Genomic DNA, 24,478 nt, shown 5'->3' with positions numbered 1-24,478 from the left:
TTTATGGTTTCAGGTCTTACATTTAAGTCTTTAATCCATTTTGAATTTGTTCTTGTATATGGTGTAAGTAGGTGGTCCATTTTCATGTTTTTGCACGTGTCAGTCCAATTTTCCCAGCACCATTTACTAAATAGACTATCTTTACTCCAATGTAAATTATTGCTTCCAATGTCATAGATTAAATGACCATATATGGATGGGTTTATTTCTGGGCTTTCTATTCTGTTCCATTGATCTATGTGTCTGTTTTTATGCCAGTACCATACTGTTTTGATTACTGTAGCCTTGTAGTATGATTTGATGTCAGGTAGTCTCATTTTTCATATGAGGTAAATGCAAACTAGAGAGCTGCTGAGCAGTCAGCCAACCCTGAGTAGGTTTGTAATCAGGCTCCATGGGGATGTCTTTTGTAAAGATAAAAAAAGGAATGGGTTGATGTTTCTATTACAAGACTCTGTCATGCTGAGATTTCTACACAGCTTAAATAATGGTTGGGGGTCCATTTTTTGAGGAAAAATGCTAAATTGTTATTTTAGTCATTTGTAGCATCATTGGGTTAGGGTGCATACTTGGCTTAGAATACCATTTCCATCATTCCCTTGTTGTGTTGAAGACCTATGGCATGCAAACAATTCCACATACTCTTAAAAATACATGTAGTAGGCCCAGTAAAATATGTTGGCTAGCATAAAAACCAAAGGAAATAGTAGCTTGGAATATCGATCAACATTACTGGGGTTTTGAATTGTGAAGTAATCAACACTCCTGCCCATCTTATCTCGAAAGACAAACTTGAACTTGTCACTGGTTTTCATAGTCAAGTTGCTGTAGTCAATGTTATCGCCAGAAATCTCAATGGTGGCAAAGCTGATCCGTTTGAAGCTGGAGATGGAGCTGTTGATGATGTTAGTAATATTGACTTCTTCCACTTCCTTCGGCATCCCCCTATCTTTGGCTGCCATCTGCTGTAAGGAGCTGTAGTGGGCAACCTTGTACTCCAGCAGGGCCCCAAACACGATATTAAAGCAGATCCCCAGGTACACGTCGATGGCCTTTATGAAGCAGTTGGTATTGGGAACAGAAATCCGGGAACCAATCATCAGTGTGGTCATTGACAATACAGTGGTCACTCCAATGCAGGTTCTTGCAGGAACAGAATCTAGAGAGATCCAAAACGAAATCCAGGATAACACCACCAGGAAAGTAGAAGAAACATAAGTTTCCAAAATGAAATATAGGACATTCCTCCGAAGCTCAAATTGCAGGATCAATCGTGTATAATTTCCGATTTCCTGTTGTGATCTGGTGACTAAGGTGAAATACTGCTGGATGGTGTACTGAGCGAGCCGCTGGATCTCCAGCCCACACACAGAGTCGTTGCTTCTCATCCAGCTGAACTCCATGTCGTTTCCATCATAACCCCAGCTTTCCAGTTGCAACTGGCATGTATGTGTGTCTATGGGGTATTTAGACAGGTCCACGTTACAGGCAACAGTCGTCGTGATTCTGAGAACATATAGGACGGTGCCATTGGAGAAGAGGCAGATGAGCCTCTTTCCCAATGTGACTTCGTGGAGGAATGATTTCTTGGACTCCACAATGTACGTGTCCAGCACCCAGAGGAACTCCACAAGGCGGGCATCCAGAGTGATGCTCTTGTTACCTTCAAACACCAGCTGCGGGTCCGTCCAGCGCTGTCTGAGGTAGATGGTGGCTGTGTTGTCCATGTTACTCTCTGAAATACTAGAAATACTTGCAATGTCCAGAGTCGGGGCTATCTGAACTGGTTCTCCATCAAAATTGGGCCTGAGAAATTTGTTATATCCTACAGTGAGATTCTCAAAGCCAGGCAGGGAGAGCTTGTCACTTCTGCCGACCTCCACATTGAACTGATTCCCCTGACTGCACATCCTTCCAGCAAAGAGACTCAGACACAGGAAGGTCAAGTTGAGACTGTTTCTCATGTTGAGAAGCTGCTTGTGCAGAGAGAAGCCAAAGTAGGAATCACCAGGCAGCTGCCATGGCTGTATTAGGGCAGATCCTTTGGGCCTTCAGGCCATGCTTTCAGGCAGGGCATGGTCTTCTGGGTTCCTGAGATTCTCCCCATCCTCAGCCCTGACCTCTTGGATGCCAGCACACAGCCACTGTCTGATGGAGTGACTCTCTCTGTCCTTGGTTTCTCTTAATAACTCTATCTAGTAAGACTTTACTTAAGGTCATCTTGAGCCAACTACATATAGTGAGATGAGCACAGGTTTGAGAGTCTCATATATTTGGATTTAAAGTCTAGTTTTGCTGTTTATTAGCAATGTAGCCTTATGCCCATTAACAAGCTTCTATCTAAGCCTCATTATTTCCTATGTAAAATGTGGACTATCTTTAGTAGTTTGTGAGAATTAAATGGGACCATATATGTTAAAAAGTCATTAGAATACTTCCTTTCTCTCTTTATGTTTGCAATGTCTCTAGAGGTAATGAAAATCTTAAGTACACTCCACTTTCAAGGGAATCTAACTGCATTTGGTTGGTCCTGAAAAGACTACCTTCAATTATAATCTAGTCTAACCCTAGTCTTCTAGGACTTCGCAGCCAGAACACTTGATAATTTCATAATCTTAGATCCCAGGTTTCTCTAAAGTCTGCATCTTTGTAGACAAAATTCCTAACTTTAAGATACATGTAAATTTTTCAGTTAAAACAAAACTTGAAAAATAGCTTCTTAGGACATAACCCAACCTCAATTACTTAAACAAAGCTATACACAATTGCTTACCTGTAAAGCAACCTCAGGTCCTTGGTAAGAATCCTTTTCTATTTGGGGGGTATTTGCATTTAGAATATTTGCTGTTTTACCACAGGTAAAAATGGGTTAAAAAATAAAAGGTCATTTTATAAGCTACATTTTAATACTCTGAAAATTGGAATTTACATGGTAAATATCAGTGGAGATATTGAGAAGTCAGGGAAAAGCCAGAACTTTCCAGGAGTTTAAAGAAAAGCCTTTCTCCTTTCTCAAATGATCTGCTAAATAAACAGTTTCTACTGCATAACATCAGGAGACACATCACAGTTAAAGAGTCCAATACCTGCATTGAACTGATAACACGCATCTCTATAACTTAGGGAGAAAAGTAATAAGTATGGCTGTGGAGCTCTATTTCTGCTATCTTTTCTGGAGAAGATAACTTTTTACACAAACTCATTTTTCATTTCCACCACATTGTCTTCCTTTTCCAAACAGGATATAAAATTATTTCACAAGCACCTCTCGAAATGAGCACCGTGAAAGCCTTCCCTTCACACAAAAGCTTAGCCACCTCTTGGAAGACTAAAATTAGAAAGGCATTCTCTTTCACACACACAAAATGGAAGCAACTCTGCTAACCTACTTTGCTCAATTCTTCAAGGCAGGCATAACTACCTTTCCTCAGCTTCCTTAAGCTATGACATACTATAAAATACTTCAGGCTACCAAGCCTCTAATTGGCCCCTCAGAATGACCATTTTCTCACCATTAATGTTAAGCCTTAGAATGATTCTGTCCTTCAAAAGTTCCTTATCAGAAGGAGTATGTCCTGTTCTCTCAACTTGTTTGTATGCACAAAGCCAGCTGTGTCTCGCAAATTGAGAATTATCTTTTCCTCTTTCACTTGGTCATTTTTAATTTCTCTAGGCTGCATTTAAGTTACACCCAAACATTTGACAGGAGAGGCAGCACTGCACATCAGGAATAGGGCTGACCAAGGCGTTACAGACTGGAGTTCTAGTGCTGAGTCCTCTGTTTACTAACCATATTGCCATGGAGAGTAGTTTAATACTCCTGAGATTTTTCCACTAGTGACAATGAAAATAATAGAAACAGCATTGTATCTGCCTCATAGGGTAATTATAAGGATCAAATGAGATCATATAAATACAATAATAATAATAATAATAATAATAGTTACACTTGCAAAGTGTTTACAGTTTCCAGAAAGCTCTTTCACATGCATTAGTTCACTTTGAAATTATAAATAGCTATGTTAGGCATTGTGACAATCACATGCATAAAATTGCTCTCAAATCAGCCATGCCCAAAAGGCACAAAAAACCTCTTTAAATGTTTATAGCATTCGTTCCAGTTTATACATAATCCCATTTGTTATACTGTCATTCATTCTGGTGTCATTTTTTTTCTTCTAATATATTTCAGGAAGGTAAAAAGCATGCCCTCCTATGAGAGGAGTGTTACATTAAAATGCATAATTCTAAGCAGCTCAAATTGGAACTTATTCCTTTATTTATTTATTGTTTTGCTTATGTATTATTTGATTATTTTAAATTGTAGCATATAAGCAAGATTTATGGTATGACTTATAAAAGGGACTGTTCCAAAAAAATGTAAATGAAAACTCACCTTATTGTTTCTATGGTAAGAACAATATTCATAGTCATAATAATAGTTTTATATTAATAAACACATTTGAAAAATGTGGTAGTCATTAATGATGCTTACCAAATATTTACATTTCTCTTCCTTTTTGGAACATAGTAGGATTGCTTTCCCTACACACACACACACACACACACATTAGTTTTATGGCCATGTGACTAGCTTTGGTCAATGATGCATGAGTGAAAGTTATGTGTTATATCTGGGAGGAAATTTTACGAGCCAGTGCATAATACATCACACAATTTTTCTCTCTCAAGACAGCCAGCAATGCTAGAGATGATAGTTACTCCATTAGACTGGTTCCTGGAATGATGATGATATAAATCAGACCCTCTTTTTCCAACAACATAATGGACCATACTAAAAAATATAATATAGACTTAATGGTTACAAATGTGGGTTCTGAAGTCAAAGAGATCAAGTTTCAGTTCCATTTTAGATCTATGATCTTAAATAAATTATGAGAACTCACTGAGCTTAATTTCCTCATTTGTAAAGTAAGCAAAAACAATACCTACCTCAAAGAGTTATTTTGAGAATTAAATAAACAATACATGTCTATGAAAATTGTTTAGCACACAGCAGGTTCTCAATGTTTATTATGGGATTCTCATAATAATCCTACAAGATGAAAAGTGCCACATCCCACACAGCAAGAGAGTGGGTTGCGAGAGGGGCGGCACAAGGTTAAGAAAGACAAGACTCAATTGTTTCTGGCTAAAGCGGGCCAAGGGACTCCAGTCTCAAGAACTGAGAGCCTAAAATCAGGCCAATGCATACCTTTTATTGGTTATTAAGAAAGGAAATGATCTTTGCCTTCTCCATTGTCTGTGGGCTTATGTGCCTGGAAGCTGTGGTCACTGAAAGTCCCCATTGTGTTTTCAGCATGTGCTGTGCCTTTACACACACACACACCACCCCAGGAGATGGAGTCACTGTTCTCCAAAACAATCCAATAAGGGAGGATGACCGATATTATTCCATCAGGTCTCAGCATTCTGAAACACCTCCTTATGACCTCATTAGGTCAGAGGATTGGTGCAGGGGGGCAGACAGTTTGGCAGCTGTAAGGAATCAGAATAGGACTTACAATTCCCATACTGAACATGAGAAAATAAAGGCCAGCAAAAATATATTTGTCTTGAACAAGGTCATAGAGATTGCTACCGGCTCAACTATACCTACAATTGAAATCTCCTAATGCTTGGTGAACAGTGTTGGATTTTAAAATGTAAATTATATCCTATATTTAGAATAATCATTTTGAGACAGTAGTTCACAACCTAAGGGCTCCTAACAACCAGGGGTCCGTACAGTAGTAATAAAAGCCTGTGATCTCAGCCAGAGGGGAGTGGCAGGAAATATTCAAAGTGATGAAAAACAAAGGCCTAAAACCAAGATTGCTCTACCTGCCAAGGCTATCATTTAAAATTGAAGGAGAGATAAAGAGCTTCCCAGAAAAGAATAAGCTAAAGAAATTTATTACCACCAAATTAGTACTGCAGGAAATGTTAAAAGGGCTTCTTTAAGCAGAAGAAAGCTGAATACAAACTAACTAACAAAGACCAGAAATACAAATCATAAAATGGCAATAATTATGTACCTATTAATAATCACTTTAGGAGGCCAGCTGTGTGGCTCATTTGGTTGAGTTAGCTTAAGAGCACGAGCACTGAGCAATAGGGCAACTGGTTCAATTCCCACATGGGCCAGTGACCCTGCGCCCAAGCTGAGCTGCCACTGATTTGCCTACAGGTGGCAAAATGGCTCACCTGGTGAAAGCACATGCTCCTAACAACAAGACTGCCTATTCAATGGTGAGCTATGCCTGCCCACAACTATGACTGAACTCAGCACCTTGAGCTTAGCTGCCGCCCAGATGGCTCAGTGGATACAGCATGTGATCTTAACAACAAGGCTGCTGGTTCAACTCCTGCATGAGATGGTGGCTATGCCCACCTGCACTCAGATTGTAACACAGCACCTTGAGCTTAGAGACCATGAGCTGCTGACTGGCAGCCAGATGGTGACTGGCGCCCTCCACAACTAAGACTGAAGAACAACAACTTGGCTGGTCCCCCTCCCCAATTCCCCAAAACTGTTCCACTCTTCTAATTCCCCAATTAAAAAAATAATCACTTTAAGTGTAAATGGAATAAATGCTCCAAGCAAAAGACATAGGGTAGCTGAGTGAATAAGTAAACAAGACCCATGAATATGCGGTCTACAAGAGACCTGCCTGAGATCAAAAGACACACACAGACTGACAGTTAAGGGATGGAATGATTTATTTAATGAAAATAAAAATGAGAAAAAAACTTGGATAACAATACATATATCAGAATAAGTAGACTTTAAAACAAAGACTACAGTGAAAGAAAAAGAAGGAAACTACATCATAATAAAGGGATCAATTAAACAAGAGGACATAACCTTAGCAAACATCTATGCAACCAACACAGGAGCACCTAAAAATATAAAACATATATTGATCAACATAAAGACAAAGATCAACAGTAACATAATCATAGTAGGGTACTTTACACTCCACTGACACCAATGGACAGATCCTCCAGACAGAAAATCAATATGGAAACAGTGACCTTAAATGACACTTTAGACCAGTTGGATTTTATTAATATTTTTAGAACATTTCACTCGAAAGCAGCAGAATATACACACTTTTTAAGTGCATATGGAATATTTTGAAAAACAAGCCACATGCTAGGCCACAAAACAAGTCTCAACAAATTTAAAAATATTGAAATCATATCAGCTGTCTTCTTTGACCATGGTACTGTGAAACTAGAGATCAACTAAGAAAACAGGAAAACCCACAAACACATGGAAACTAAATAACATGCTACTAAACAATATATGGATCAACAATGAGATCAAGGAAGAAATGAAAGGATACCTTGAGACAAAAGACAATAAAAAAAACAATGACACAAAATCTATGGAATGCAGCAAAAGCAGTCTTAAGAGGGAATTTCATAGCAATGCAAGCCTATCTAAAGAAACAAGAAAAATCACAAATCAATTGTCTATTTTAACACTTAAAGAACTGGGTGAAAAACACAGCAAAATAAGCCCAATGGGAGTACCAGGAAGGAGATAATAAATACCAGAGCGAAAATAAATGAAATAAAAACAAAAATACAACACATCAATGAAAGCACGAGCTGGTTTTTTGAAAAGAGAAACAAATTTTACAAACCTTTAGCCAGACTCATCAAGAGAAAGGGACAGCAAACCCAAATTAATAAAATCAGAAATGAAAGAAGAGACGTGACAACAGACAATCGATGAATACAAATAAATTTAAGAAAATACTATATGCAACTATATGCCAGCAAATTAGATTATCTGTAAGAAATGTATAAATTCCTGGAATCATACAATCTTCCAAGGCTGAATCAAAAAGAAACCAAAAATCTGAATAGACCCATTACTACCAATGAAATTCAATCAATAATCAATGAGCTCCAAACAAACAAAAGCCCTGGATCAGATTGCTTCACAGGTGAATTTTATCAAACATTCAAAAAATAATTAACATCTATTATCCTCAAACTGTTCCAAAAATTCCAGAAGAGGGGAAAGCGGCCAAGCTCATTTAATGAGTTACTATTACCCTCCCTGATCCAAAAACCAGACAAAGACATTACACAAAAGGACTATAGGTCAATATCCTTAATGAACATAGATGCAAAACTCTTTGGCAAAATATTAGCAAACCGAATTCAGCAATACATTAAAAGGATTATAAACCACAATCAATTGGGATTCATTCCAGGTATGCAAGGATGGTTCAAAATCTGCAAACCAATTAATATGATACACCACACCAAAAAAATAATAATAACAATAAAAATCATATGGTCATATCAATAGATACAGAGTAAGCATTTGACAAAATCAAGCTTCTATTTATGATAAAAACTCTAAACATATTGGGAATAGAGGGACCATATGTTAACATAATAAAGGCCATATATGAAAAAGCTTCAGCTAACATCATACTCAATGGAGACAATCTAAAAGCATTCCCCTTAGAACCAGGTACAAAACATGGATGTCCACTTTTACCACTTTCATTCAAAATAGTACTTGAAGTTTTAGCAACAGCAATCAGACAAGAAAAAGGAATAAAATGCCTCTTTATTTTGTTGATGTTTTATTTTGCTGTGCAGAAGACTTTCATTTTGATATAGTCCCATTCATTTATTTTAGCTTTTACTTCCCTTGCCTTTGAAGACAAATTTATAAAATCCTCTTTGAACCAATGGCCCATAAGTTTAGTATCTATGTGTTCTTCTATGCAGTTTATTGTTTCAGATCTTATGTTTAGGTCTTTGATACATTTTGAATTAATTTTGGTACATGGTGACAGATAACAGTCTAATTTCAATCTTTGCGTGTGACTTTTCAATTCTCCCAGCACCATTTATTGAAGAGGCTGTCTTTTCTCCATTGTATGATTTTGGCTCCTTTGTCGAAAATTATCGGTTCATATTTATGTGGGATTATTTCTGGGTTCTGAATTCTATTCCATGGGTCTGTGTGTCTGTTTTTATGCCAAAACCCTACCGTTTTGATTACTGTTGCCCTGTAGTACAACCTGAAGTCAGGGCGTGTAATGATACCTCCAGCATTGTTCTTTTTTTTAGGATTGCCTTGGCTATTCAGGGGTCTTTTGTGGTTCCATAGATATCTGATGATTTTTTGTTCTATATATTTTTAAATGCCATTGGGATTTTGATGGGGATCGCATCAAATCTGTATATTGTTTTGGGTAACATGGCCATTTTAACTATGTTGACTCTGCCAATCCATGAACACAGAATGTCTTTCCATTTCTTTGTGTCTTTTTCAATTTATTTTAAAAATGTCTTATAGTTTTCAGTGTAGAGGTCTTTCACATCCTTGGTTAAGTTTATTACTAGATATTTTATTATTTTTGTTGCAATGGCAAATTGAATTGTTTTTGTGCTTTTTTAAAAATTTCGTTTTCTGAATTTTCATTGTTACTATATAGGAATGCAGTGGGCTTTTTTACATTGGTTTTGTAGCCAGCAACATTATTGTATTCGTTTATTCTTTCCAATAGCTTTGTGGTGGAGTCTTTAGGGTTTTCTATATATAGCATTATGTCATGTGCAAAAAACGACAATGTAACTTCTTCATTCCTAATTCAGATGCCTTTTATTTTTTTATCTTGCCTGATTGCTTTAGCTAGGACCTCCAATACTATGTTGAAAAGCAGTGATGATGGGGGCAGCCTTATCTTCTTCCTGAGTATAGACAGAAGGGCTTTAGTTTTTCACAGTTAATTATGATGTTAGCTGAGGGTTTGTCATATATGGCCTTTATTATGTTAAGGTATTTTCCTTCTATATCCATTTAACTAAGTGTTTTAATTATAAATGGATGTAGTGTTTTGCCATATGCTTTTTATGCACCTAGTTATATAATCACTTGATTTTTGTCCTTTATTTGGTTTATGCTGTGTATCACACTGACCTATTTGTATATGTTGAAGCATCCTAGTGCCCCTGAGATGGACCCCACTTGGTCATGATATATAATCTTGTTAATGCATTGTTGTATTCTATTTGCTCATATTTTCCTTAGGATTTTTAATTCATATCCATCAGAGTTTTTGGTCTGCAATTTTCTTTTCTTGTGTTGTCCTTACCAAGATTTCATATCAGGGCAATGTTGGCCTCATTAGAAGAATTAATGAATATTGTCTCTTCTTCAATTTCTGGAAGAGTTTGAGTACGACAGGCATTATTAGATCCTCTTTGAATACTTGGTAGAATTCACTAGTAAAGCCATCTTGTCCTGGACTTTTGCTTTTAGGAAGGTTTTGAACATGTGTAATGGTCAAGACATACAAACAATGAAAATGTCCTTCAATTGATGATTGGATAAAGAAGATGTGGTATGTACACACAATGGCCACAGTAAATAAAGCTACAATGAACACTGGAGCACATATATGTTTACAGATAAATGTTTTCATGATTTTTTTGGGTAGATACACAAGAGAAGGATTGCTGGGTCATATGGTAATTCTATTTTTAATTTTGTGAGGAACCTCCACACTGCCTTCCACAATGGCTGCACCAATTTGCATCCAACAGTGTATGAGGGTTCCGTTTTCTCCACAGCCTCTCTAACACTTGTTATTATTTGTCTTGTTGATGATAGCCATTCTAACTGGGGTGAAGTGATATCTCATTGTGTTTTTATTTATTTTATTATTATTATTATTATTATTATTATTATTTTAGCTGAACCATTCTGCCTCCTGTTGGCAGCTCAGTGGCTGCTCAGCTCGGGCTGGACTCAAACTGCTGCAGCTCAGAGCTCAAACTCTTGAGCAAGCTCTTAACCAACTAAGCCACTCGGCCGGCCCTTCATTGTGTTTTTAACTTGCATTTATCTGACAATTAGTAATGTTGAGCATTTTCTCATATGTCTATTGGCCATCTGTATGTCCCCTTTCGAAATGGCATTCCCTCTCCTCAGTATATACCAAAAAATTCTGAAAACATTTATCTGTAAAGATATTTGTGCTCCAATGTTCATTGCAACATTATTTATGTTGAACAAGACATGGAAGTAACCAAAGTGTCCTCTGATAAGTGATGGGATAAAGAAGATGTGGTATGCATGCACAATGGAATACTATACTGCCATAAGAAAAGATGAAATATTGTCATTTGCAACAACATGGATGGATCTTGAGATTATTATGCTAAGCAAAAGAAGTAAGAGGGAAAAAATTGAGAACCATATGACTTCACTAATATGTGGAATATAAAACAGAAAGCAAAAAAGAAACAAGACAAACAAATACAGAAACAAAAATTCATAGACATAGACAACAGTTTAGTAGTTACCAGAGGGTAAGGGGGAGGGGTGTGATAAATGAGGGTAAAAAAGATAAAATATATGATGATAGAAGGAGAACTGACTCTGAGTGGTGAACAAAGAATGTGATATATAGATGATTTATTACAGAATTGTACACTTTAAACCTATGTAACTTTACTAAACATTGTCACCCCCAATAAACTTTAATATAAAAAGTAAAGAAAAAAAGGAAGTTGAAGAGAGGAATTAAAGAGGGTACAATAAATGGAAACATACAACATGCCCATGGATGGAAATAATTAATACAGTTATAATGTCCATGCTACCTAACGCAATATACATGTCTGGCAATTAATTTTGCAAACTTGTGACCATACGCTTACATTGGCAGCACTATACAAACAGTTCAGTAAGGTTTCACAACCTTGGTATATCAGTGTCTTACAGCTGTGTTCCTGTCGACATCTGGTGGTGTCTTTCTGAGTGGCATTCATTAATGTTGTTTCGTGTTCTTGTGTGCTGTCATGAGAATGTCTCAGCTTGAATTAGAGCAATGAACATACATTACATTTCTTGTTAAACTTGGAAAAAGTGGAAGCGACATCAGGGCCATGTTAGTCCAAATTTATGGGGATCATGCCATGAAGAAAATAGCAGTGTACAAATGGATTAAACATTTTTTCGAGGGGAGAGAACACATAACTGATGAAGAGATGTCAGGATAGCCATTAATTAGCAGAACTGATGAAAACATTGCAAGAATTTATCAAGTTGTGCATCAAAATCATCGGTGACTGTGAGAAGCATAGCAGACCAAGTAAACGTTGATAAAAAAATTTAGAAAAATCTTAACTGAAAATCTTGGCATAACAAAGGTGTGTGCAAAAAAGGAGCTCACTGATGAATAGAAGCAAAGGAGAGTTAAGTTTGCCAGTATCTTTTGGAGAGAGCACAGGATGTTTTTGCCCTTTTATGAAACATGGTGATGAAACATGGGTGTACCTATATGACCCTGAAACAAAGTGTCAAAGTGTTCAATTGAAATCAGTCAATTCTCCACAACCTGAAAAGTTCCATAGTCCAAATCAAGAGTTAAAACAATGTTGCTAACCTTTTTGACATTAGAGGGATTATTTATTATGTATTTGTAACAACTGGACAAACAGTTAACCAAGTTTACTATTTGAAAGTGCTGAAATGCTGCATGAGAAAGTTAAATAAAAACAACCTGAACAATTCATGGCTCTTGCATCACTACAATGCACCAGCTCACACTGCACAGTCTCTGAGGGAGTTTTTAGCCAGTAAACAGATAACTGTATTGGAACACCCTCCATACTCACCTGATCTGGCCCCTAGTGACTTCTTTCTTTACCTGAAGATAAAGGAAATATTGAAAGATATTCTGATGACATTCAGAACATCAAGGGTGATACAATAGCCCTGAAGGCCATTCCAGAAAAAGAGTTCTGAAATTGCTTTGAAGGGTGTACTAGGCACTGACTTCCCAAGGGGAGTACTTCGATGGTGACCATAGTGATATTCAACAATGAGGTATGTAGCACTTTTTCTAGGATGAGTTCATGAAATTAATTTGCAGATCTTCAATGGAATCACCATCAAATTACCAATGACATTTTTACAGAACTGGAACATATAATCCTAAAATTTATATAGAACTATAAAAGACCCTGAATAGCCATGGCAATCTTAAGTAATAAGAATTAAGTGGGAGGTATCATGCTACTGACATCAAATCTTACTACAAGTCTATACTACTAAAAAAAACACAGTATTGTCATGGAAACATACACATAGATCAATGGAACAGAATAGAAAGCCTAGAAATAAATCCACACTTATATGGTCATTAAGTTTATGAAAATGAAAGCAAGAATTTACATTGGGGTAAAGTCAGTCTATTTAATATGTGGACCACCTTCTAATGCCATATGCAAGAATAAATTTAAAGTGGATTAAAGACTTAAATGTAAGACCCAAAGCCCTAAAACTCCTAGAAGAAAATATAGGAAGTAAATTCACAGACATTACCCTTTGTAATACTTTTACTGATATATCCCCTCAGGCAAGGGAAACAAAAGAAAAACTAAACATGTGGGACTACATCAAATTGAAAAGTTTCTTCACAGCAAAGGAAACCATCAATAAAACAAAGTGGCATCCTACCAAATGAAAGCAGGTATTTGTCAATGATACATCTGATAAAAGACAAATATCCAAATTAAAAAAAAACTCATACTACTCAACACAAAAAAATAGATAAAAATAAAAAATAAAAAATTTAAAAATGGGCAGATGGTAGGGGAACTGACTCTAAATGAACACATGATGTGATATATAAGTGATGTATTACAAAAGTGTACACTTGAAACCAATGTGACTACTAACTATAATCACCCCAATTAACTTTAATTAATAAAGAAAACTAATGTAAATAAATGGAAAAAACAATGGGAAGAGGACGTGAAGAGACATTTCTCTAAAGAGGACATACAGATGACAAACAGACATGAAAAAATGCTCAACATCACTAATCATGAGAGAAATTGAACTAAAAATCACAATGAGATACCACCTCACTCCTGTCAGAATGGCTATCATCAATAAATCAACAACCAATAAGTGTTGGCAATGATGAGGAGAAAAGGGAACCCTCATGCACTTTTGGTGGGATTGCATGTTGGTGCAGCCACTATGGAAAACTGTATGGAGGTACCTCAAAAAATTGAGGGCCACCCAACTGGCTCATTTGGTTAAGAGTGTGAGCTCTGAGCAACAGGGTCGCTGGTTCAATTCCCACATGGGCCAGTGAGCTGCACCTGAGCTGAGCTGCTGATCATCTGCCAACAAGTGGCAGGATGGCTCAGCTGGTGAGAGCATGTGCTCCTAACAACAAGGTTGCTGGTTTGACTCCCACATAGGATAGTGGGCTATGCCCACCCGCAACTACAATTGAACACAGCACCTTGAGCTGAGGTGCAAATTGGCGGCTGGATAGCTCAGTGGTAAAAAAAAAATTGAATGTGGAATTACCGTATGACCCAGCAATTCCACTCTTGGGTATCTATCCAGAGAAACCCAAGATGCTAATTTGAAAAAATATATGTACTCCTATGTTTATTGCAGCACTATTCACAATAGCCAAGACTTGGAAACAACCAAAATGCCCATCGGTAGATGTCTGGATTAAGAAACTGTGGTACATTTATACAATGGAGTATTACTCTGCTGTAAAGAAGAATGAAATCGTACCATTTGAGATGATATGGATGGACCTAGAAACTATTATGTTAAATGAAATAAGTCAGTTGGAGAAAGAGAAATACCATATGATCTCACTTATATGTGGAATCTCAAAAACTGAGTGAATGAGGAAAGTAAACAGAAATAGTCTCAGAGATATAGAGGAACAACTGATGGTTGTTAGTTGGGAGGGGTGTGGGGATGAGGGAGAAAAGGGAAGGGTTTAGATAGCATAAATAGGTAACTACAATATTGCCACAGGGATATGAAAGACAGTTCGAGAAATATAATTAATACTATTGTAAATATTTTGTGGGGTGTCAGGTGGCCACATGTCTTATTAGGGAGACCGCATCATGAATGGGATAGAGGCTTGATCACTGCACTATACTCCTGAAGCTGATGTTGTATAAGATTGTATGTCAACTATAAGTGAATATATATATATATATATATATATATATATATATATATATATATATATANTATATATATATATATATATATATATATATATATAGTCACGGGACATGGAGTATAGTGTGAGAGTGGAGTCAAGGAAATTGTAATATATATGTATGATATTGGGGCGGGGGGTTGTCACTTTGAGGTGTAAAAAGTATAACTATTGCACTGTGTTGTACAGCTGAAACTAATTTTTTAAGAATGTGTATTTCACAGTAAAAAAATAAGAAAATACCATGAGAATACCCAGGAGTCTTCTCAATCCTAGCCAATCTCCTTCTTTTTTTTTTTTTGTACAATTGTAATATATCTCAATTCTAGATGCACTTTCATTTAAATGTAGAAATGTTCTGAGAAGTTAACTAGTGAATACTAATTTTTTTCAGGTGAGGTATTGTTAAGTGGCATTTGTGAAGCTATTATAAAAATCTTGTGATTAATCTTTTCTAAAATAAAGCAAATAATCCGCAAAATGCGTTGTTTCCATAGTTTGAATTTTTGTCTATTGAACAGCTTAAAATGGAACAGATCAACACACACACGCAAACATGGACAGTCCTCAATTTATTGTGATGGGGTTTGAAATATATTTTTATACTACAGTCATAAAGGCCAAGGCGCTGAGTAAATAAGAGCTAGGTTCTTGGAGAGACTGTCTTTCCTCAGCAATGTGGACTGTATAGCTTGTGTGTTTTCCTTAATGAAAAATGGCAGGTGAAATAACTTTTGTTGTGCTGGATTTCTGAGAAATACCATGGGGATTCTGAATGTAATTGAATTAAGTTAGGCCAATAAAGCATTCCATGTTAAAAAATATAGTGTATAGTGCCTGCATAGAGTGTGCTGTGAAGGAGAGTGTTTAAAACCTGGTTTAGAGGGAAAATCCCAAGGGGAATCTTTTATTAAATCTGTAGACACCCCCTTTTTTTGCTGGAGCCGTACCTTTTGGTGGCTACCTTTGGTATTTGTTTGCCAAGACCCAGCCTTAATTGACTGCCTGTATAATTATAGAGAAATTCAGATTTTCATTTTGGTTACCATGGCCATATTAAAAGTGAATGCACTGATACAGCAAAAGATAAATGTTAGATTAAATTTATTGTAGTTTACCTAATTATGCACTGAGAAAAAAAATCATAATTATTAAGTAGTCCTGGATGCTGGCCTATATAATGGCACTTAACCATAATAGCTTACAAGCAATTTGCAGATATTAATTTCCATACTAGTATAATGGAAGAGGAAAGTAAATGAGTTTAATAGATTGGCAGATCCTGGAAAAATTTCATGACGAGATCTAGATGTAGATTTTAAAATTCTCTTCTGGCCCTTGGGTACATTTGGTAAAGCATTGCATCAGATAATTTGTTTAGCAAAGAAACAAATAACAAATTTCCTAGTCAAAGTTAATCATTTGTTTCAAGGAAAGTAGAGGTCAGTAGACTTCAAAGAGATCTATTCAGAAGGAAACAAAAGTTTGTCTTATTTTATCCAAATGTATTAATAGTTTAATGCAATCTAAATTTCCAGCACCAAGAATGTACCCAAATGTGTTAGTAGTTTATGGAAGCCAGGTGTCTAGCATAAAGTCAGCACTCTATAGTGTGTGCCAAACCTGGCCACTGTCTGTTTTTGTGAATAGTGTTATCGGAACACTGTCACACTCATTTATTATGTATTTTCTATAGCTAATTTCATGCTACAACACTGGGGTCACATAGTTGATACAAAGACTGTATAGCCTGTGAAGCTTAAAATATATAGTTATTTTCTGGCTTATTATAGAAAAACTTTACGGATCTGTGCTTTATAGTATTTCATAGAAGGATCCATGCTGAGACAGCATTGATTTGCTGACCCTTGTACTTATGAATTCATTATTTCATAGGTAAGAGATTATACTTCTTCACAATAATAATACATAACTTTAAAAAATTTTATTGGGGTGACATTGGTTAATAAAATTGTATAAGTTTCAAGTGTACAATTCTATAATAATCATCTATGTATTGAATTGTGTTCACCACACAAACACAAATCTCCTTTCATCACTGTGTATTTGATCCCTTTTAGCCTCTTATAAACTTCACCCTCATCACTTACCCTCTGGTAACCAATAAACTGTTGTTTGTGTCTATGAGTTTTTGCTTGTTTGTTTGTCTTCTTGGTTTGTTGCTTTCTGTTTATATCCCACATACTACTGAAATCATATGGTCCTTGATATTTTCTGTCTGACTCACTTCAGTTAGCATGATAATCTCAATATCAATCCATGTTGTTGTAAATGGCAGTATTTCATCTTTTCTTATAACTGAGTAATATTCCATTGTGTATACGTACCACATCTTTTTTATCCAATCATCTATCTAAGGACACTTTGGTTGTTTCCATCTCTTGGCCACCATGAATAATGCTACAATGAACATAAAGGTACATATATCTTTATGGATGAATGCTTTCAGATTTTTGGGGTAGATATCCAGACAATAGATTACTGGCTCATATGGTAATTCTATACATAACTTTTTGAGGAACCTCCATATTGTTTTCAATAGTGGCTGTACCAATTTATATTCCCACCAGCAGTGTATGAGGGTTCCTTTTTCTCCACAACCTCTCCAAAACTTATTACTTGACTTGTTGATTATAGCCATTTTAACAGGTGTGAAGTAGTATCTCATTGTGGTTTTTATTTGCATTTTCCTAATAGCTAGTGAAGTTGAGCATTTTTTTACATATCTGTTAGCTAATTGTATGTCTTCTTGGGAGAAGTGTCTGTGCAGGTCCTTTACCCATTTTTTTAAATTGGATTGTTTGTTTTTGTTGTTGTTGTTTAGTTGTATGACTTCTTTATATTTTGGGTATTAACCCCTTATCAGAGGTGTTGTTTGCAAATATTTTCACCCATTCAGTTAGCTGCCTCTTGATGTTGCTGATAGTTTCTTTTATGTGCAGAAGCTTTTTAGTTTGATATAGCCCCATTCATTCAATTTTGCTTTTATTTTTCTTGCCTTTGAGGTCAATCTCATAAAATTCTCTCTGAACCCAATGTTCGTAAGTTTAGTACCTATGTTTTATTCTGTGTAATGTATTTCTTTAGGTCTTATATTTAGGTCTTTGATCCATTTTGAGTTAATTTTGGTGTTTAAGACAGATAACCATCTAGTTTCTTTTTTTTTTCCATTGAGGCTTTTTAGTTTTCTTAGGACCATTTATTGAAGAGGCTTTATTTTCTTCATTGTATGCTTCTGGATAATTTGCTGAAAATTATTTGCCCAAATATATGTGGGTTTATTTCTGAGTTCTCAATTCTGTTCCATTGGACTGTGTGTCTTTCTTTTTTTTCTGCTAATACCATGCGGTTATGATTATTGTTGCTTTGTAATATATTTTGAAATCAGGGAGTGTGATACATCCTGCTGTTTTCTTTCTTTCTTTCTTTCTTTCTTTCTTTCTTTCTTTCTTTCTTTCTTTCTTTCTTTCTTTCTATCTTTCTTTCTTTTGTTTTGTTTCAGGGTTGCCTTGGCTATTCATGGTCTTTTGTGATTCCACACAAATCTCATGATTTTTTGTTCCATCTCTTTAAAAAATGCCACTGGGATTTTGATGGGGATTACATTAAATCTATATATTGTTTTAGGTAATATGGTCATTTTAACTATGTTGATTATTCCAATCCATGAACATGGCATATGTTTCCATTTCTTTGTGTCTTCTTCAGTTTCTTTTAATAATATCATAATTTTCAGTGTATAGATCCTCCACATACTTTGTTAAATTTATTCCTAGGTATTTTATTATTTTTGTTGCAATTAAAAAAGTAGTATATTTGTAAATTTCTTTTTCTGAAATTTCATTGTTAATATATGCAAACACAATGAGTTCTTTTTAAGTTTTAAAAATTTATTTTTTAATTATGATTGACATACAATATTATACTACTTTTAATATACAAAGCAACATAGAGATTAGAGATTTATATACCTCACAAAGTGATATCCCCGATAAGTCTATTACTCATCTGAACACAATGTATTTTTTCATTTTTAAAATTATTTTTATATTTTCCAATTACAGTTAACATTCAATATTATTTTACATTAGTTTCAAGTGTACAGCACAGTCATTAGACTTTTATATATTTACAAATTGATTCCCCTAGTTAGTCTAGTATTAACCTAGCATTATACATAGTTATTATAATATTATTGACTATATTCCCTATGCTGTACTTTACATGCCCATGACTGTTTTGTAACTACCAATTTGTACTTTTTAAAAGATTTTTATTAAAATATAGTTAACATACAATATTATATTAGATTCAGGTGTAATCATAATTATTCACCAGAGTACCCACCTGGCACTATACAGAGTTATTACACATATTGATTATATTCCTTATGCTAAAGATATGATTACCATGATAATTACAGCAACTATCTGACACTGTACCATGTTATCACAACATTATTTACTATATTCCCTATGCTGTATATTACATCCCCAAAGACATATATGGTTTATATTTGAAACTTTGATCCTATTATTCTTCTTTATCATTTCTCAGCTTTTTTCTTTTACAATTAGACTTGACATTCAATATTATTTTATATTACTTTCAGATGCATATCCCAGTGGTTAGACATTTATGTAAATTACAAGTGATTCCCCCTGAGTAGTGCCCACCTGGGATTATACATAGTTATTACCATATTATGGATTATATCCCTTATACTTTACATCCCATGACTATTTTGTAACTACCAACTTGTATTTCTTAATCCCTTCACCTTTCTTACCCTGCCCCAAACCCCCCTCCCATCTATCACCCCAACAGATCTAGTATTCATTTGACATCATACATAGTTATTACAATATTTTGGACTTATGCTATACATTCTCATGACTACTGTGTAACAACCCATTGTGGCATTATTTACAGTGGCCAAGACATGGAAAACACCAAAGTGTCCTTCAATATTTGATTAAACAAAGAAGATGTTGTATATATACACAATGGATACTACTCTGCCATAAGAAAAGATGACATATTGCCATTTGCGACAACATGCATGGATCTTGAGATTATTATGCTAAGTCAAATAAGTCAGACAGAAAAAGTCAAGAATCATACAACTTCACTCATTTGTGTGATATAAAACTGAAACCAATTTGTACTTCTTAATCCTTTCCTATTTCACCCACTTCCAACACCCTACCCATCTGGCAACCATCACAATATTCTCTGTGTCTATGAGTTTGCTTCTGTTTCATTTGTTTGTTTATTTTGTTCCTTAGATTCCACTTATAAGTGGAATAATATGACATTTGTCTTTCATTTTCTGACTTACTGCACTCAACGAAACATCCTCTAGGTTCATCCATGTTGTTGTAGGTGGCAAATATTTCGTTCTTTTTATGGCTGAGTAATATTCCATTGTATATATGTACCACCTCTTCTTTGTCCACTCATTTATTCAGGGGCACCCAGATTGCCTTCAAATCTTGGCATATGTAAATAATGCTGCAATGAACATATGGATGAACATGTTCCCTCCAAGTAGCATTTTGGGTGTGTTCAGATAAATACCCAGAAGTGGGATTGCTAGGCCCTTCTTTGTCTTTTATTTTAAAGTCTATTTTGTATGGCATAAAGATTGGTATCTCAGCTTTTTGATTCTTTATCTGTTTGTTTCCATTATCATGAAATATCTTTTCCCATCCCTTTACTGTCAGTCTGTGTGTGTCTTTCAAACTGAGTTGAGTCTCTTATAAGCAGTCTATATAAAGGTCTTGTTTTCTTACCCATTCATTTTTCCTATATTTTCACTGGAGCATTTAATCCATTTATATTGAAAATAATTTTTCATAGGTGTCTCGTTTTTTTCCATTTTATTATTCATATTTTTTTCATCTTAAAAGAAATACCTCTAAGATATCAAGTAATACTTGTTTGGTGGTGAGGAATTCCTTTAACTTTTTCTTTCCTGAGAAGCTCTTTATCTGTCCTTCAATTCTAAATTATGGATTTTCTGGGTAGAGTAATTGTGGTTGCAGTTTCTCGCTTTTCATCACTTTAAATATTTTCTGCCAATTCCTTCTGGCCTGCAAAGTTTATGTTGAGAAATCAGCTGATAGTCTTATTGGAGCTCCCTTGTAGATAACTAAATGCTTTTCTCTTGCTGCTTTGAAGAGTCCCTCTTTTTCTTTAATCTTTGGCATTTTAATTATGATTTTTCTTGGGTTCATCTTGTTTGGGACTCTCTGTGTTTCCTGGTCTTGTATGTGTATTTCCTTCACCAGGTTAGGAAAATTTTCTGTCACTATTTCTTCAAATAGGTTTTCATTTCCTTGCTCTCTCTCTTCTTCTGGTACCCTTACAAATGAGAATGTTGGTACACTTGAGGATGTCCCAGAGGCCACTTAAGCTCTCCTCAATTTATTGGATTCTTTTTTTCTATTTGCTCTTCTGATTGGGTGTTTCCTGCAACCTTATCTTCTAAATCACTGATTTGATTCTCTGCTTTATCTAATCTACTGTTGATCCCCTGTAATATATTCTTTATTTCTGTTATTGTATTCTCTATTTTTGACTGATTTTTAATTATGTTTTCTATCTCTATTTTTATGTTTCCTATTACTTTGTTGAAGCTCTTTCTGATCTTTGAGTATCCTCATAACCAGTGTTTGGAACTGTGTCTGGTAGATTACTTGTCTTCATTTGTTTAATTTTTCTTCTGAAGCTTTGTTCTGTCCTTTTATTTGGGACATGTTTCCTTGTCTCACCATTTTGGCTGCCTCCTTGTGTTTGTTTCTATGTATTAGGTAGGGCAGCGATGTCTCCTGGTCTTAGTCGAGTGGCCTTATGTAGTAGGTGTGCTGTGGATCTTAGTGGCACAATCTTCTTTGTCGCTTGAGCCATGTATTCCAGGTGTGCCTCTCGTGTGGATTGTGTGTGCCCTCCTTTTGTAGTTGAGCCTTAGTTGCTATTTGCACATCAGTGGAAGGGGTTGATCCTTGGGCTCACTGGTTGTGAGAACTGACCTTGACTATAGTGGAGGAGCTGTAGTCTAGGGCTTGACCTTACACAGCAGGACTTGCCTCAGCAGGGCTCTGGCGCCTTCCCAATTTGCCTCTTGGCTGTGTCATTCTTGGGGCAGCTGGGTGATGCTCCAGCTGCTTTTGAAGCTTGCTGCTGAGGGCACCAGCCCAGGGTCACCCAGCAGGGTACCCTTGCAGGTCAAGTTCAGCCACAGCCTTTGCCCTACCTTTGGCCACTTGTTAGGAGCCACAAAGAAATCTGCATATGGCCACCGACTGTGCTGTGCTTGGGAGATTTTTGAGAGCTCAAGCAGTGACCAAGGTTGGCTGCCACTGGTGCCTGGCTTAGGGCTGCTCAGCCAGAGGTACAGAACATACTCAAGCCAGATGCTGCTTGTCTGGGTTTTGTAAAACTTTGTGAGACCCTAGTAAGGTCTGCAGCATGAGCAAAGGCAGGCATTTTGTATGAAAAGCCACTTGATGGAGATTTGGTAAGCTTGAAAGTTGGGTGGGGCATGGTTTTGAGTTATCAGCATGGGACAAAGACCCTGCTGACAATTTTATTTGCTCAAGACCTGAAGAAGTTGAAGAAAGGGGCTATATAGATGTGTGGGCTACAAGGTTTCCAAGTAGAGTGAACAAAAAGTACAAATAAAATGAGGTGGAATCATGCTCAATGTATCAGGGAAGTGAGTGGAGTGAGTCAGGTGGAGAGTAGTAGGAGATGAGGTGAGAGGAATAACAGTGGGGGAATAGAGCTCTTTGTAGGCCATTGTAAACATTTTAGCTTTTACTCTGAGTGAGAGAGGAAGTCATTTAAGGGTTTTGAGCTGAGAAGGGATATGATCTTAGTTGTATTTCAGTAGGATCCCTAGATGCTTTGTTGAGAACTGACTGTGGGGGGCATCTTCCTTCCTAAAGCAGGAGATGAGTTAGGAAGCTATTGTAAATAATTTGTGTAAGAGATGATGGTGGCTTAGACCTAGGTGATAGTGGGAGAGGTCTTGAGAAGTGGCTGAATCTTGGAAATATTATGAAAGTAGGTCACTGGAATTTGCTAACCATATGGACTGGAATATGAGAGGAAAACAGAAGTAAAAGATGTCACCAAAGTTTTTGGCCTGAGCAATTGGAAGGGAGTTGCCAATAACAGAATGGGGAGATGGTGAGAAGAGCAGGTTTGAGAGGGAGTTTTGTTTTAGATATTTTAGGTTTTATTCAGACAAATGGAAGATGTTAAGGAAGTGGTTTTATATATATATGGCTTATGGGACATGCACTGACTGGAAATATAAGTTGGGGAGACATCAGTGATTGGATGCCATGAAACTGAATGAGGTTAGCAAGAGTGAGTTTAGAAGGAGAGGAGAAGAAATTTCAGAACATCCCTGGGATTTTCAAGCATAGAAATTTGGAAAAAGAAGAAGAACCAAAGAGGGAATCCAAGAAGGAGAAGTGAATGAGGTAGAAAAAAGCCAAGAGTGTGTGTTTACCTGAAGTCCAGTAAAGAATATTATTTCAAGTTGGAGAGATATAATGGTGAATACTGCTGATAGTCAAATAAGTTTAGGACTGACAGTTTAACCTTGGATTTAACAAGATAGAGGTCATTCTTGAACTTGACAACAGCAATTTTGTGAAGTGGTGAGAGCAAAAGTTTGATTGAAGTGGGTTTTAAGGGAATCCATACAAATAGGAAGTGATATAAACTCAGAGGTATTAACTCAGGCAGCCATATTCAAAAGGTCGTGTTTTTTGTTTTGTTTTATTTTGTTTTGTTTGTTTGTTTTTTAAATATTTTATCGGGGAATCTGAGAAGGGGAACAGTGTTGGGGAATTGGGGAAGGGGAACAGCCAAGTTGTTGTCCTTCAGTCTTAGCTGTGGAGGGCGCAGCTAGCTCAGCTCTCCATCTGGCTGCCCAGTGGCAGCTCGGGGCTGTTCAGCTCAAGGTGCTGTGTTCAATCTTAGTTGCATGTGGGAGTAGCCAAACATTCCATGCCGGAGTTGAACCAGCAACCTTGCTGCTAAGAGCATGTACTCTCACCAGCTAAGCAGCAGCTCAGCTCGGAAGCAGCTCACTGGCCCAAGTGGGAATTGAACCGGCAACCCTGTTGCTCAGAGCTCGCTCTCTTAACCAACTGAGCCACTTGGTCGGCCCCCAAAAAGTTCATGTTCTTTTTTTTTTTTTAGCTGAGCCATCCTGCCACCTGTTGGCAGCTCAGTGGCTGCTCAGCTTGGGCCGGAACTCGAACCGCTGTTGCTCAGAGCTCAAACTCTTGTGCGAGCTCTTAACCAACTGAGCCACTCGGCCGGCCTCGCTCATGTTCTTAATCACTATGTATTATCTATATATCACAGATGTATTTTTAATAGATTATTAT

General features: G+C 36.4%; 1 protein-coding gene across 2 annotated transcripts; it reads right to left on the bottom strand.

Annotated features, from left to right (window-relative positions):
• Positions 1-328: 328 nt before the first annotated feature.
• LOC109377229 (gamma-aminobutyric acid receptor subunit pi-like) lies at positions 329-2,115 on the bottom strand. 2 transcript variants are annotated; one of them, XM_019633511.1, is made up of 2 exons: positions 1,131-1,964; positions 907-945 (listed from the first exon to the last, which is right to left on the bottom strand). In XM_019633511.1, the coding sequence occupies exons 1-2, from the start codon at positions 1,962-1,964 to the stop codon at positions 907-909; spliced, it is 873 nt and encodes a 290-aa protein (XP_019489056.1). The 2 variants fall into 2 exon arrangements, with proteins under 2 accessions (XP_019489055.1, XP_019489056.1); XM_019633510.1 differs by having other exon boundaries at positions 329-2,115.
• Between the last annotated feature and the right edge of the window lie 22,363 nt (positions 2,116-24,478).

Source organism: Hipposideros armiger, unplaced genomic scaffold (genome assembly GCF_001890085.2).
Source record: "Hipposideros armiger isolate ML-2016 unplaced genomic scaffold, ASM189008v1 scaffold_1325, whole genome shotgun sequence".
NCBI classification, from domain to species: Eukaryota; Metazoa; Chordata; class Mammalia; order Chiroptera; family Hipposideridae; genus Hipposideros; species Hipposideros armiger.
Note: the sequence above shows the minus strand (reverse complement) of the source record. Positions and strands in the feature narration are given on the sequence as shown.

Coding starts and splice junctions, on each gene's coding strand:
- LOC109377229 (XM_019633510.1), bottom strand. CDS start 1,964: ATGAGAAACAGTCTCAACTTGACCTTCCTGTGTCTGAGTCTCTTTGCT.